General features: G+C 43.7%; 1 protein-coding gene across 2 annotated transcripts in view; it reads right to left on the reverse strand.

Annotated features, from left to right (window-relative positions):
• Positions 1 to 15,492, reverse strand: part of LOC132578015 (poly(rC)-binding protein 3-like) — a 421,925-nt gene that overhangs the window by 41,499 nt on the left and 364,934 nt on the right. For both annotated transcript variants that reach the window (XM_060247818.1, XM_060247819.1), the window contains one exon: positions 4,719 to 4,860. In XM_060247818.1, the coding sequence (XP_060103801.1) occupies positions 4,719 to 4,796 (78 nt within the window). In that variant the 5' untranslated portion in view covers positions 4,797 to 4,860. The remainder of the gene's footprint in view (positions 1 to 4,718; positions 4,861 to 15,492) is intronic.

Raw genomic sequence — 15,492 nt, forward strand, 5'->3', positions numbered from 1 at the left:
AATGTAGGGTGCACATACAATAACTACTGATCAAAAGATTTGTTGCATACATATAATAACCTCAGGACCAAATGTCAAAATACAAATTTAAAATATCTGTTCCAGGCCAACCAGGTTGCATGTGAATCACTAGAATAGTGTAGCTCTGAGTAACAGTTATAACATTTTGCTTTCCATCAGGTTTGCATCTACTGAGGAGCCCATACCCGTAAGAGATGGTCTCTTTGTACAACCATTCTGCCCTTGGCTGTTTCTCTGGTCACAGTGTGTGTCCATGTATACCCCCCCCTTGCTGTTTCCTAATAAAAATTGCTAGACACCTGTTAAACATTTCCTGTGAAGAGACTCATCTTTTGAACTTGAGTGAAAAAAGATTGCAAGATAAGCACTGTAAACACAGAAATTTTTCTATACACATGAAATGCAAAAGAATCCTAGAGGGACAATTTCCCCCAAGTTTGCTGTTAGGTCCACTGTGAAAAAACAGGGATGGGGAGAAAGACTAAGCAACCAGAAAACACCAGATATCTCCCTTATTCAATTGAAACAGTGTACTGAATTACACAAATACAGGAAAAAACACACAAAACACTAGTAATGCATATGGCAAAAAAGTAAAAAAATTGTTTAACACACACACTGTAAGCTCTTGGAGGATTGGTTACATCAGGGGGTGTGGCCTAATATGCAAAGGAGTTCCTGCTATAAAAAAGCCCTGCCGATATGGCATTAACAAGTAATGCAAATGATACGGTACCATGGTGACCTCCACGGACAACAGTACAATCCTCTTGAAACACATGAGCTGACAACTATGCCGATAGCATGTCCAGTACAGTGCTTTTGGCATGCTATATTTAGTCTTTCAGTGCCTTCCTTTTAAAAAGAATCAATCTAAAGGAAGTACATGCTACGCTGTCTTGAAATGTTAGCAAGTGTTATTACAGTAAAATAACGTCTACTCTATATAACACTTTGGATTTGTTGGAATATAACATTTAAATCACATCTGTTGCTGTTTTTCCCCTAATCAAATATTTGTATTCAAGTCCTTATTTCCCTGGGGAGAAGAAATTAACTAGGGGTGCTCATTACATTTTCAAGGAAAATCTGAAAAAAATGTGAATGTGTGATATAAGTTATCATTTTTTATTTAGTTTCCATTTAGTAAGCAAAAGAAACATGCCATATTAGATCAAACTCTATTCAGGGCATTCAGTTTCCCCGAGTTTTTATTGCTTTGTCCAAGTCACTGTATGGCTTTCAGATCTGGCGTTCCAGGAAAGAGTGCTGCTAATGAGACTTAGAAATCCTGAATTTCATCCATCCTGTCCCCAATGCCAAAACTGCAGCAGAAACAAACTTCGAAGCGGCTTTTCAAAAATTCTGCAGCGTGCTTTAAAGCAGTGGCCCCCCAACCTTTTTGGCATCAGGGACCGGTTTTGTGGAAGACAATTTTTCCAGGGACCAGTAGGGGTGGGGTGCTGGGTTTTTTGCTGCCCCAGGCTGCCCCCATGCCCACACTCTGTCCCAATGTGTAGGCAAAGATCTCTGCCTCACTCTGAGGCCTGGTTGCTAACCGGCTGTGGACCGGTACCAGTCCACGGCCCAGGGGTTGAGGACCCCTGCTTTAAAGCATTTTTGGTGAGATTATTCATTTGTCTTTACTGAGCTGACCCTGCAATCGAAAAATGGGCACAGCAGAAATTCCGTCCTTTTCTAGGACACCGCACATTGCAAAATACGCAGCTCTTAAAGTGTTCAGGGATGGATTTCTTTTCAGCAAGGAGCTGATAAAGGTGTCCTGTACTTAATGCTAAAAGCCAGATCTGGCAGGGATTTTCACTTCTCGTTCCTCAGATGGATTAGGGAATAAATGGCCCTTGGTGCCAAATGAGCAGCGTGGAGGGAGTGGGCGTTCTCACCAGGCAGGAAGTCATTCCTGAAGCAATTGCTTTAGCTAAGATGTCATAACAACACTCAGCAGCGGAAGTCAAACGCAAGCACACAGCGGAGGGCTCACAACACAAGCAACGCGGGGAGATTGCGCCTGACAGCGCAGCTGATTGACGCCAGAGATCCAAATATTCAGTCAAGCTGTCTGAGGGAGAGAACCACAGACCTAATCGGGTAATAGATATGTACACCTGCAGCACAGCTACGAGAAATGCTTTTATTTGTATTACGGGACATAACAAGGATACTGGAGCACATCTGCTAAGAGCCTAAGGGTTTTCTTTGACAGAAGGAATTCCTTTGCATATTAGGCTACATCCCGTTGATGAAGAAGATGATGATGATGATATTGGATTTATACCCCACCCTTCACTCTGAATTTCAGAGTCCCAGAGCAGGTCACAATCTCCTTTACCTTCCTCCCCCACAACAAACACCCAGTGAGGTAGGTGGGGCTGAGAGAGCTCTTACAGAAGCTGCCCTTTGAAGAGCAACTCCTACAGGAGCTATGGTTGACCCAAGGCCATTCCAGCAGCTGCAAGTGGAAGAGTGAGGAATCAAACCCGGTTCTCCCAGATAAGAGTCTGCTCACTTAACCACTACACAAAACTAGCCAATCCTCCAAGAGGATTTACAGAGCTCTTCGTACAGGGCCTCCTGTAAGCTCCAGGAGGATTGGCTACATCAGGGGTGTGTGGCCTAATATGCAAAGGAGTTCCTGCTATAAAAATAGCCCTGGTTATGAACAAAGAAGACACCTAGACTGTGAACTTCCTAGACTGGTATATGCCTGGCTTACATGGGTAACTCATTGCAGAGAAACTGTTTACATGCATGAAGTCCAAGATTCAGTCCCTGATACTGCTTATTAATGAATCTAAAGTACTTTAGAGGTACTTAAAGTATTTTGGCTGATACTACGTTATGAACCAGCGAGTTGCCTGTACCAAGAGTAATAGAATCACAGAGTTGGAAGGGGCCTACAAGCCATAACCCTCTGTGTTTATACTAGCCAAGTATACATTGAAACACTTTACTATGTTTATAATAGCCAAGTATATATTGGAACACATTAAGAATGGTGGGGGGTTGGGGACAACGGCTGAAGAAAAAACATATTTTACTTTTTGGGGTATTTTTGTATTTTGTGTTTGCGTGTTTGCACCCAGAAGTCATGGTGACGTCTGGTGACTGAACCCTAAGAGGGATCTGGAGGCTATTCAGAGAGGTGGCTGAATAGAGCCTGCCCGTGTCCTCCCAACTGCTGGTATTTCAAGGTGGTCTCCCATCCAAGTACTTGCCAGAGTCGACTCTGCTTGGCTTCTGAGATGCGATGGGGTTGCCTGGTCTCTCCAGGTCAGGGCAAAATATCATATTATTCTTCAGTGTGATTATTGCTAATTTATTACCTATCTGCTCACAACTCAGGGTAAGATATTGTTAAAAGATCATGAATCAAACCCAGTTTTATCTACAAGTGATTCCCCACCACCATTTGACTGAACAAGTGGTAAATAATTCACTGAAAATGTAGAGACAGTGTGCGTTTGCAATAAAAAAGGCCAACGCCATGCTGGGAATTATTAGGAAGGGAACTGAAAACAAATCAGCCAGTATCATAATGCCCCTGTATAAATCGATGGTGCGGTCTCATTTGGAGTACTGTGTGCAATTCTGGTCACCGCACCTCAAAAAGGATATTATAGCATTGGAAAAAGTCCAGAAAAGGGCAACTAGAATGATTAAAGGTTTGGAACACTTTCCCTATTAAGGAAGGTTATAATGCTTGGGGCTCTTTAGCTTGGAGAAACGTCGACTGCGGGGTGACATGATAGAGGTTTACAAGATTATGCATGGGATAGAGAAGGTAGAGAAAGAAATACTTTCTCACAATATGAGAACTCATGGACATTCAATGACATTGCTGAGCACTTGAGTTAGAACTGGTAAAAGGAAGTACTTCTTCACCCAAAGGGTGATGAACACATGGATTTCATTGCCATGGGAGGTGGTGGTGGCTGCAAGCATAGACAGCTTCAAGAGGGGATTGGATAAACATATGGAGCAGAGGTCCATCAGTGGCTATTAGCCACAGCATATTGTTGGAACTCTCTGTCTGGGGCAGTGCTGCTCTGCATTTTTGGTGCGTGATGGGGGCAACAGTGGGAGGGCTTCTAGTATCCTGGCCCTGGTGATTAACCTCCTGATAGGCCTGGGTTTTTTGGTCACTGTGTGACACAGAGTGTTGGGCTGATCCAACATGGCTTCTCTTCTGTTCTTGTGTTCTTAGGTGAAACTCAAGGGGTCATCATGAGATCAACCTGGAGAAGCTGAATCCATATTAGAAACCAGCAAGACATTAGCTGGAACATGGAGGCAATCCCACTGCTGCTCTATGCATTGGTCATCTCTAACTTGAAGCATAAGAATAGTTAAAATGCTGCCCCCTCCCCAAAAAATAACATTGTGACTTGGTAAAGTATAGCATGGGGCTGTGGAATGGGATAGTATAGCCCAGTGGGATAGTATAGCATCAGATCTCAGAAGCACCGAGTACTTGGATGGGAGATCACCAAGGAAGACTCTGCAGAGGAAAGAAGGCAGTGGTCAACCACCTCTGCTTCTCACTTGCCTTGAAAACCCCTTGCTGGGGTCACCAAAAGTCAGCAGGGACTTGACACCCATACAGATACCCATACAGCATGATGTTAATGCCCCTGTCATGTCGTCTCCAGGATCTCCTTGGCCAGTTAGTGAGTTACCTTTCCGTGCATGAGAAGTCGTATGGTGAGTGTGACGTTGAGGCCCCCTTCCGTCACTTTGGGATCCTTTGTGTTCATTCTTGACCAGTATCTGCAATAGCCGAATACAGTTTTTCAGAGTGATTCCTCCCCTTCACTTAACCTGGAAAGACAACAAAAATTAACATTCACAGAGAGATCTTTCTCAATAGATGTATCAACCCATATCAATTAGTTTATTTCTCCCTTTGGATAGAACTATACGTTACAAAGGACCCAGGAGCTGCCTCCCAAAACAGCATCCATACATCAAGACCCTCCCCCCTTTGCCCACTGTACTATTCACTGCAACTTATAGCGTATTGTGATATAACTACATTGTGACTTCTTGACTATTCCCCCCTCCCATCACAACACCCTCAGCTGTTACAGTTGGAGCCTGCAGGACAAGGTCAGGTGAATGAGGCAGACAGGGAAGGGGGAAACTCAACGCAGAAGCTCCCTGGCTTTTAAAAAGGTCCAAGCACAAGGTATGAAATAACTCCTATAGAATTGTGCATCTTGAAGATGGAACCGACACAATATACCAGGAATGCAGCAGAAAGGGAACATAAAGAAATACCACCTTGTATTTCAATATTTTATTAGGTTTTCATCAAGGGAGGTGGAAAGGGAAACAGGATTAAACATATATTTACAAGATGTTCAGCCAGTTCCACTATATCATACTTCTCTTACGTTCTAATATATTCATTAAATTTCAATATGTTTTCTGGATGTTCACTTGTTTTAAACTGTATTTCACCTTAATAGTCTAATACATTTACTTTGTAATACTATACAACTTACTCTGAAGGTCTAAACATTTCGTATACTAAAGGACATTTTCGATTTAAGCATTTGCATTAATTTATTCATATAATTGGTGACCAAAGTTCCTTTTTGTCATGTTCATTGTTTTCCCTCATCAAATCAGTCAGAATGTCCATTTCTGCCATTTTTAGTATCTTCACAAAAAGTTCCTCTTGAGAAATACCACCTCGAGCAGCAGGAGTTATGCAAATAAGTATTTCTGCACAAAATCTGAATTTTATATTCAGACTTTAGGGGGTTGGGGACATTTGGCCACCAGAAGGTCAAATCTGTTGGTGGAACATCACCACCTTAGGCTGTTGAGAAGACATTTTGCAACAGTTCTCACTTGCCCTTTATTTTTTTCCTGGGAGTCTCTGGACCCAGGAGCAGAACGGGATGGGAGGGTTCTGTGGGTGGCCACGGGATACAGGAAGCAGACACGTTCTGCTTCATCAGCTTCACGCTGATGGCGGTGCTTTCAATCTGCCCTTCCGAGATTCCTTTGAGCTGCGAAGGAAGTAAAACAATTTCTCTTCTCTTCTCTCTGTTCTGTTTTTATTTTCTCTCCATGTGGCTCCTTTGGTGATCTTCACCAGATGTCACCGCCAGCAAAACGTTGGGAGAAGTCAGGAGTTTTCCCAACTGCACATTCTCAGCACTGTCTGCTTTAATTTTTGTCAAGGACGCCCAGAAGTTCTTCCGCTCAGTCCCTAAAAGGCCAAAACCCTAAGTGGGAAGATGTTGCTTAATTTCTCATGACAAATTGTGGACTTTTACTTTCTTGCAAAGTAATAAATATCATGAACGCTAAACAAAGATGAGAGATCTGGCCTGGATGCCTCCCTAAAGACTCAAACAGACAAACAACCCCCCTCCCCCCAAAAAAGACAGACCAGTGTGTGTCCATCAGCAGCCCTAAGACATTTAGCACTGGGAATGAAAACAACGTAACTGTGCTTTTCAGCAGTATTTATTTTTGTCACCATCAAGTAATATTCCAAGGAGCTTGAGTCATCAACAAATATGACACCACAACATCCGTCCAGTTACAGGGAACTAAATTTTTCTTATGGTTCTAAACACTTTAGGATGCTGGACTGTAAATTTCTAGGCATTTAAGGCATGACAGCCATGCTGTAAGACTGCTTTACTAAAGGTGTATTAATTAAATGAAAAAATCCTAATTTTATGTCCATGAACGCATGAACACATGAAGCTGCCTTATACTGAAGCAAGCTGTTAGTCCATCAAGTTCAGTATTGTCTGCTCAGACTGGCAGCAGCTCTCCAGGGTCTCAGGCAGAGGTCTTTCACATCACCTCCCGCCTCCTGGTTCTTTTAAATGGAGATGCTGCAAATTGAACCGGGGACCTTCTGCATGCCAAGCAGAGGCTCTACCACTGAGCTACAGCTCCTTCTTCCTTCAGATTTGAGGATGGTTCCTAAGGTAGCATTTGGCCATCATAATGTCCAAAAGACATTATAAAGGCATATAAATTAAATTATGTAAACAAATAACTTCTCACTTTAAAGACCATTCATTCTGTTCAGTTCAAGATGAAGAAGAAGATATTGGATTTATATCCCGCCCTCCACTCCGAAGAGTCTCAGAGCGGCTCACAATCTCCTTTACCTTCCTCCCCCACAACAGACACCCTGTGAGGTGGGTGGGGCTGGAGAGGGCTCTCACAGCAGCTGCCCTTTCAAGGACAACCTCTGCCAGAGCTATGGCTGACCCAAGGCCATGCTAGCAGGTGCAAGTGGAGGAGTGGGGAATCAAACCCGGTTCTCCCAGATAAGAGTCCGCACACTTAACCACTACACCAAACTGGCTCCTCCTGAAAAACTTACAAAGCATTTGGTTCCTTTCTCTTCAGCAGCCTTCACAATTCAATACATTCTTTTAAATTGTAAGTGCACACTTTTTTTGTTTTTGGGAAAACTGCAAGCGGGATGACTGCATGAAGGGTGGGGTATAAATCCAGCTCTTCTTCTTCCTTCCTGCTTCCAGTTTCAAGAAATGAGAACATCACAAGGGCCCTTCATTAGGAATGAAGAGAAAAAGGCCCTCTTGCTGCTATTAGAGACCTCCTGTTAGAGGCAGTTGATGTGGAAAAGGGCCCAGTATTTTGCACTGAGGAGAGACGGTAAGAATTCTCCCCCTGCCTCCAGCTTCCTTAGCTTTTCTCCTGTTTTGTCAGAAGCACTTTATTATCTTCAGTTATTTGGGAGGCTTGTGTCAGTGAATACAAGAAGTAGAAAAGGGCCGAGGGAGGCCGGGTCGTATCTCGCCACAGCACAATGCCTGTTTTCTTTTATTTGCTGTTTGTCGATTCTGCGTATTGAAAACTGAAAGAGCCCGTTTCAAAGCAGCCCTTGCACATGTAATTAGAAGACACGCTGGCCTTTGATACTATAATATAGGGAGGTCCATCTCATCTTTCCCAAGCAGCTTCCTCCTCCGCGGCTTGTCCCGCAGCCCGAAAATAAACCGGTCCCTCAGTCTTTTCTCCAATCACTGAAACTCTCAGTGGAGTGACAGCCGGTGGAAGGCCGCAATGTAGTCAATGGCAGACTCATTGGGCCACTGCCTGCGCTCGAAAAAGTGGAAGCGATGGGTCAGCACTGATGACTGTGGTGCGAAATGGATCGTAAGGGCGGTGGTGATGTCCGCGTAGGAGGCATCCTTGTGGAGGGTGGGCGCCATTAGTCCCTGGGCTAGCTCCTGGGTGTTCATCCCACACGAGCCGAGGAATAACGATCTCTTTTTATGCCCCACAACTCCGTGGTAGTGGATGAAGTTCTCCAGTCGATCCAACCAGGTCTCCCATCGCTCTGGGATGGTCACATAGAACTCGGGAATCGTTCCTGGCGTAGTGGCCATTGTCAGTGCTGGCAGTGAGTGCGTGGTGCGGAATCCCTGTAGCTGCTGGTTTCCCTTACCAGGATCCCATCCTTGTCACCACTATAATATAGTGGATTCTATACATCAATGAGGCGAGGTGGTAGTGAACATAGTTCTTTTATTGAATACAGCATGGTACAGCGCTGCCTACGAAGACTGAAAACTAGGGCCGGAGAGCCCCCTAAATATACACACCCAAAGGTCCCGCGCTGACTGTGACTGGACCATTCAAACCAGTCGGGGGCTCTTGATTGGAGCAGGGCAGCAGGATTTGGATCCTGCTGCCTCTTGTTCCCGAGTCCCCCAAGCTCTGTCCTTCAGGCCCCAGTGAGCCAGGCAAGAACTCCAGCTTATAGATACAATTCTAAGCACATATACAACAGATACAATTCTCTCCGGGGAACGAAAGCTTTTTTTGGCAAGGCCTACAGAGAGCGCTTGTTGGAGGTGACACCTGTCTTTCCAGTCAAGCATGATTAATAAGTCACGAAAACCAGCTCCTGACCCATGGCGAGGGTTCTTTCAACTATAATGTCAGTGCGATGAGCTTGGAAGACTCTGTAATTTTAAAATGGGTGCCTACGATGGAACAATAATTCAGTTACTTCTTTTCCCCGGCAGCCTGTTCCATTTCGTTTCAGTGCTTTGCACCATGAGCCCTGCGGTTTATGGAAGATGCTTAGTGCTCGTCAGGATTATTTGGGGTGGGTCCTTTCAGTACCTGCTTCTGAAAATGACTTTGCAGGAGCAACCAAGATGATTAGGGAGTTTGAGCTAGGGTGCCCCTCGCAGCCTCCAGTGGGGACCTTTTTGGTACAATAAGTACCATAGAGTTTTCCCTCCCAAACTGCTAAGAGCGTCCATAGAGTTTCCCAAGAAGCTCCTAGAGCAGCTGGTGCGCGATGTCGCCGGCCCAATGTTGTTGGGGGAGGATCCCCCTGCTGGCCCAATGTGGTTGGCCCTCAGGGATTGCTGGACTGAACTGAGCCATATGGCAGTTTCCCTGGGGCATGGCTGGCCAGCAAGGATCGCAGGGCCCAGCTGTGCGGTGCAGCAGCCTCCCCAGGGCCAGGCGGGGATCACAGGGCCCAGATGTATTGTGCAGCAACCTCCCCGGGGCCTGGCTGGCCAGCCAGAATTGCTGCAGGGCCTGCAAAAAATTACTGTCACAGTTCAGTTTGCACTTGATTATCCCAGATGGAGTGGCCTAATATGATAATGAGTGTGTGACCTAATATGCCAATATTAGGGGATGTGGTCTAATATGCTGCTGAGTTCCTGCTGGACTTTTTCTATAAAAAAGCCCTGGAGCTATGCATTTGCCTAGAGCAACAGGCTGGGGGTATGTGTGTGTGTGTGTGTGTGTGTGCGTGTCAGATTAGGCTCTCCCCACATGACTTCAAATAGAAAAACTATTATTTGCATTAATTTTGCTGGCCTGAATCGTTCTCCCTCGACAGAGCACTGTTTTTTAAGTTGATATTTTTTTATGGTCCACGAATGATGTTATAAATATCCATATGGCCCTTGGCAGAAACAAGGTTCCCCACCCCTGCTATAAGTAAAGGCTGAAGAATATGGGACTTTTCAGTTGAGAAAATATTTTATTTATTTATCTAAGATTTATATCCCGCCCTTCCCACTAGGTGGCTCAGGGCGGCTTACAACATATAAGACTAACATGGAATCTAAAATTAAACATTAAAATTAACATATCATAATTTACAGTTAAAAATCTAAACAATTGTTATATACATACACATTAAACTCAGACAGCGGTCCTACAGCTACACTCATCGGTTACAAGTTCAGTATTTGATGTTCAGTCTTCGATATTCAGTACTCAGTGCTGATTAGTTGTGGGCCAGCCGGAAGAGGGATGTCTTACAGGCCCTGCGGAATTGAGTAAGATCCCGCAGGGCCCTTACCTCTTCCGGCAGCTGGTTCCACCAAGATGGAGCCATTACGGAGAAGGCCCGGTCTCTTGTAACTTTCAAGCGGGCTTCCTTTGGCCCGGGGACAACCAGGAGGTTTTGGGTTCCTGATCTTAGTGCTCACTGGGGAACGTGTGGGAAGAGACGGTCCCTCAGGTAGGCAGGTCCTAGGCCAAATAGTTGACTAAGGGGGAGGGGGAATGAAAGAAGTTTATAAAACTATGCATGGGGTGGAGAGAGTTTACAAGGAGACATTTTTCTCCCTCTTCCAAAACACTAGAATTTGAGGGCATTCAATGAAGCTGATGGGCAGTAGGTTCAGGACAGACAGAAGGAAATACTATGTCACACAGCAAGTGATTGAAATGTGGAATTCACTGCCAGAGGAGGAGTGATGGTCACAAGAATAAACAGGATTAAAGAGGAATGAAACAGATTCATGGAGGAGAAGTCTTTGAAAGGGTACTAGCCACGGTGACTGAGGGCAACCTTCACATGCACTAAGCCTCTGAATCCCAGAGCCAAGGGGGCAGCAGCAGGGGAAGGCCTCGGCCTCCATGCCCTGTTATTGGCTGTCCAAAGAAACTGGCTGGCCACTGTGTGAGACAAAATGCTGGATTAGAGGATTACTGGTCTGAGCCGGCAGAGCTCTTTTCTTATGTTCTTTAGGGTCTTTGGAGACTTGTTTAATCCAGATAAACCAAAAAAGAGTTAAGAAAGGCTAGAGGCAGGAAGCTAAAAGAGAAAGACAACAACGGAGAAAAGGGAACAACAAATTCCAAGCAGTCAGAAGCTGTCTAAAGGTAGTCAGATCATTCTGAAAAGCAGCTTCCAAAGGATATGCAAGATGCAGACTTATGAATAAAATTTTCCTTTAATGCCCAAGCACAGATTGCATGTGTAGAGATACATGTAATAGTCAGAGAAAGTTTGCAAAAAATAAACATAATTGGTTTCGTTTCAGTTAGGGGTGCAAATATTACTCCATTCAACTGGTAACCAGAGAGAGTCACCTTTAATTCAAGCCCAGGAGCATCGCAGAGACCAACAACTTTTTTGGGTTGATAGGCTTCTGAGAGTTAAAGCTCTCTTTGTCAGCTACGACTTTGACTTGTTAAAGCTTCTGCATCAGAAATCATGTTGGTCTGTAAGATGCTCCTGAATTTGAATCTAGCTGTTCCACTGCAGACCAGCATGACAATACTCTATTTTTAATCAATGTACATTTGATTAATGGGGCAATGCACATTTCAGGCTATTTTGGTTTCTGTAATAGCCAGGGTTGTTTTTTTGTGTTGCAGGAACTCCTTTGCATATTAGGCCACACCCCCTGCTGTAGCCAATCCTCCTGGAGCTGACAGTAGGCCCTGTACTAAGAACCCTGTAAGCTCTTCGAGGATTGGCTATATCCAGGGGTGGAATTCTAGCAGGAGCACCTTTGCATATTAGGCCACACACCCCTGATGTAGCCAATCCTCCAAGAGCTTAAAAGGCTCTTTTTTGTAAGCTCTTGAAAGATTTGCTACATCAGGGGTGTGTGGCCTAATATGCAAAGGAGTTCCTACTAGAATTCCACCCCTGGCTATATCAGGGGTGTGTGGCCTAATATGCAAAGGAATTCCTGCTACAAAAAAGCACTAGTAGCAGCTAAGTAAAGAAAAGGTAAAAGAAGGCCTTTCCTTCTCGCAATATGTATGGTTTTTTTTTTTTAATTAAATTAGAAATGCTCTTACATTTCTTTAATATTTTAGAAAAGTGTACTGAAGCTTGGTTGATACACAAATCTATATTTCATTAATTACCTAAAGGGCAGATTATAATTCTTTTATTCAGTTGACAGTCTTAATTTTTATTCCTTTCAAAGTCATTTGCCGAACTATCACCAGTCAATTTGAAAACAAAAACTTAACAATATCAAAATCCTGTTCCTATCTAAAGGTCCAGTCGGACTTATACTGGGGGGGAAATCCAGTGAATGCCTCCTTCTGTGGGAAGAAGCCCAGCCCTTTCTGCTTTACATACGGATTGCCCAGAGGTTCCAGAGACACACACTGGCATGGATCCACATGGGAGCACAGCAGGCTCACACGTTTGGGTTGGAAGGGCAAACATACATATTACAACCTTTCTGCAAATCTCGCTGCAACATAAATCACGTGAAATGTTGTATTTTTGGAGTTTACTGTTGCTTACACTAATCTGCTCATTAACATGCAGATTAATTCCACTCAAATGATGAAAAGCAGCAAAATATATTGGCCGGTATACAAAGAACAGTGCCCGGGGAACTTTTGGATGTGTTTCTCAAACAGTAGTCACCATATAATGAATCTCCCCTGAAATGAAGGAGACTTGATGATACTGTGTTGGGCATCTGACAGATTAAGATTTAAAAAAACAACAACAACCATGGCGCAAAATGTAAAAACGGCTCCTTTACTAGCAAAAGGAGAAAAAAGATAAATTAAATAAGAACTAATTTCATGCTGAAAAGTGCAATCAAGCTGCAACTGTTTTATGGGGATCCTGTAGAGTTTTCAAGGCAAGATGTTCAGAAGCAGTTCAGAAGCCTGACTCTGAGTAGCACCCTGGATTTCCTTGGTGGTCTCCCATCCAAATACTAATTAGAGCCAACCCTGATCAGTTACCAGAGTCAGACGAAATTTGGGGAGCCTGGGCTATCCAGATCAGCGTAGAAACACAGAATCATAGAGTCGGAAGGGACCTCTAGGGTCATCTAGTCCAACCCCCTGCACAATGCAGGAAACTCACAAATACCTCACCCTAAATTCACAGGATCTCCATTGCTGTCAGATGGCCATACAGCCTCTATTTAAAAATCTCCAAGGAAGGAGAGCCCACCACTCCGAGGAAGCCTGTTCCACTGAGGAATCGCTCTAATGGTCAGGAAGTCCTTCCTAATGTTGAGCCGGAAACTCTTTTGATTTAATTTCAACCCACTGGTTCTGGTCCTACCTTCTGGGGCCACAGAAAACAATTCCACATCATCCTCTAGATGACAGCCTTTCAACTACTTGAAGATGGTGATCATATCACCTCTCGGCCACCTCCTCTCCAGGCTAAACATCCCCAGCTCCTTCAACCTTTCTTCATAGGACTTGGTCTCCAGACCCCTCACCATCTTCATCACCCTCCTCTGGACCTATTCCAGGTTGTCTATATCCTTCTTAAAATGTGGTGCCCAAAACTGAACACAATACTCCAGGTGAGGTCTTACCAAAGCAGAGTAAAGAGATACTATCACTTCATGTGATCTGGACACTAAACTTCTGTTGATGCAGCCCAAAACTGAATTTGCCTTTTTAGCTACCGCATCACATTGCTAACTCATGTTCAATGTATGTTCCACCAAGACCCCGGATCCTTTTCACCCATAGTACTGCCAAGACAAGTCTCCTCCAGCCTATAATTATGCATTTGATTTTTCCTACCGAAATGCAGAACATTTATCCCTGTTAAAATTCATTTTATTTGTTTTAGCCCAGTTTTCCAGGCTATAGATTAATATTTACATGGCAATCTTGTTTTACCTGCCCAAATATATAACCTAGAGTGTTCAAAACTGGCTGACAACGGTTTAAAGAAAATGGTTGAGCATAGTTCTAGGTTATAAGCCTCAAGATCACTGCAGTCTGAATGTACTTTAATTTCCCCATAACTTCCTTTCATCCAGTCTCCCAGTTTGTCCAAAGAATAAGACAGAAATGAAGATTTTTGGGGGGGAGGAGGGGAGTTTTACCACCAGAAGGGAAAAAACCAACACATAACATTTCACTCTGACTGCCACAGGCACAGATTTTGTGATGAGATGCCATAGAGCTTAATATTAACTAGATGTGGAGATGTAACAATATGAATGACATTTATTACCTTCATTTATACCTCCACCTTACACCCCAGTGGGGACCAAAAGCGGTTTACAATATTCTTCTTTTCTCCATTTTATCCACATGGCAGCCCTGTGAGGTAGGTGAAGCTGGGAGAGCATGACTTCCAAGCCATGAATGGGGATCGAATCTGGGTCTCTCAGATCCCAGTCTGGCTCTCTAACCACTATATACAGGGCTTTTTTTTTGTAGCAGGAACTCCTTTGCATATTAGAAGAAGAAGATGATGATGATATTGGATTTATATCCCGCCCTCCACTCTGAATCTCAGAGTTGCTCACAGTCTCCTTTATCTTCCTCCCCCACAACAGACACCCTGTGAGACGGGTGGGTCTGAGAGAGCTCTTACAGCAGCTGCCCTTTCAAGGACAACCTCTGCAAGAGCTATGGCTGACCCAAGACCATTCCAGCAGGTGCAAGTGGAGGAGTGGGGAATCAAACTCGGTTCTCCCAGATAAGAGTCCGCACACTTAACCACTACACCAAACTGGCTCTCTTACATTATTATTATTACATTATTACATAGTGGCTACACCCCTGATGTAGCCAATACTCCAAGACCTTACAGGGCTCTTCTTACATGGCCTACTGTAAGCTCTTGGAGGATTGGCTACATCAGGGGTGTGTGGCCTAATATGCAAAGGAGTTCCTGCTACAAAAAAACCCCTATAATACTGTCGAATACATGTTTAATACATACTCATGTTAACTGCATATGAAAATGTAAAAAATTGATCTGTCCATGTTGAAACTACACACCCACTTAACTTTACATATTAAAGCTACAGATGTTAAAATTATATTTCCCACAGTTATAATGAGTAATAAAGGAACAGGTTTGAACTCCACAGGCAAAGCAGGGGCTGCATATGTACCCATTAATTCAAGGGCTGCTCAGTCTATTTCAGATATCATCTCTCTTATCATTGGAAGAATATGAAATAGAGTAAAAATTAAATTATCAGGGGGGTTACAATTTAAATCAATTTAAAAAAAAATGAGATGGTATATATATTTCTAGATGTGAAATGAGTGTTTATTTGTGGGGAAAACACTAAGAAAGAGAAATGGTTGATTTCCGTTAGTGTTTTGTGAGGTAATTTGGCACAGTCAATTCTCCTGAGTGATAAGGAATTTTTCTAATTTCTTACAGTGAACACCTATAATGAGTGAGAAATCTCTTGTCCACGATGG

The sequence above is a fragment of the Heteronotia binoei genome, chromosome 10 (assembly GCF_032191835.1).
Source record: "Heteronotia binoei isolate CCM8104 ecotype False Entrance Well chromosome 10, APGP_CSIRO_Hbin_v1, whole genome shotgun sequence".
NCBI classification, from domain to species: domain Eukaryota; kingdom Metazoa; phylum Chordata; class Lepidosauria; order Squamata; family Gekkonidae; genus Heteronotia; species Heteronotia binoei.